This window comes from Halyomorpha halys, unplaced genomic scaffold, assembly GCF_000696795.3.
Source record: "Halyomorpha halys isolate HHAL.00 unplaced genomic scaffold, Hhal_1.1 Scaffold2603.1, whole genome shotgun sequence".
Classification (NCBI taxonomy): domain Eukaryota; kingdom Metazoa; phylum Arthropoda; class Insecta; order Hemiptera; family Pentatomidae; genus Halyomorpha; species Halyomorpha halys.
Genome location: NW_027111515.1, coordinates 15,689 through 16,076, shown reverse-complemented (window position 1 = coordinate 16,076; position 388 = coordinate 15,689). Strand labels below are relative to the sequence as shown.

At 51.8% G+C, this 388-nt stretch overlaps 1 protein-coding gene across 1 annotated transcript in view; it reads left to right on the top strand.

Annotated features, from left to right (window-relative positions):
- The first annotated feature begins 179 nt into the window (after positions 1-179).
- The window catches only part of LOC106691652 (uncharacterized), an 11,139-nt gene continuing 10,930 nt past the window's right edge, over positions 180-388 (top strand). Inside the window, exon 1 of the mRNA XM_067049559.1 lies at positions 180-303. Coding sequence (XP_066905660.1) covers positions 180-303 — 124 coding nt within the window. The remainder of the gene's footprint in view (positions 304-388) is intronic.

The window sequence follows — 388 nt, the reverse complement described above, 5'->3', positions numbered from 1 at the left end:
GGTCATGCCAGAGCGCAGTCTTCCAGTCACGCATGAGTGAGGCTATTTGCCGAGTCATCGCATTGATGGCCGGATTCAAGCCGTAGCCATGCGTGACTGGAAGACTGCGCTCTGGCATATATAGCCGTGCGCTGGAAGATATTGCGTAAGTTGTTCCGTTGGCCAATCAGAGTAAGGATATGCTTCTGTGGCTTCCTGATGGCGTTGGAGAGGGGAGAGAATTTTGGGATACTCCTTTTGGCTGCCTCCTGGATGGTAGTGGTGATGATGTCCACCTCGTCCGGTGTACAGTTGTTGGTGATCGTTGGCAGTGGTTCAACAACTCTCGATTTGTAGCCTTTCCAGTCGGCTTTGTTTAGTAGGTATTTGCTTGCTGGTTGTGGGGCGA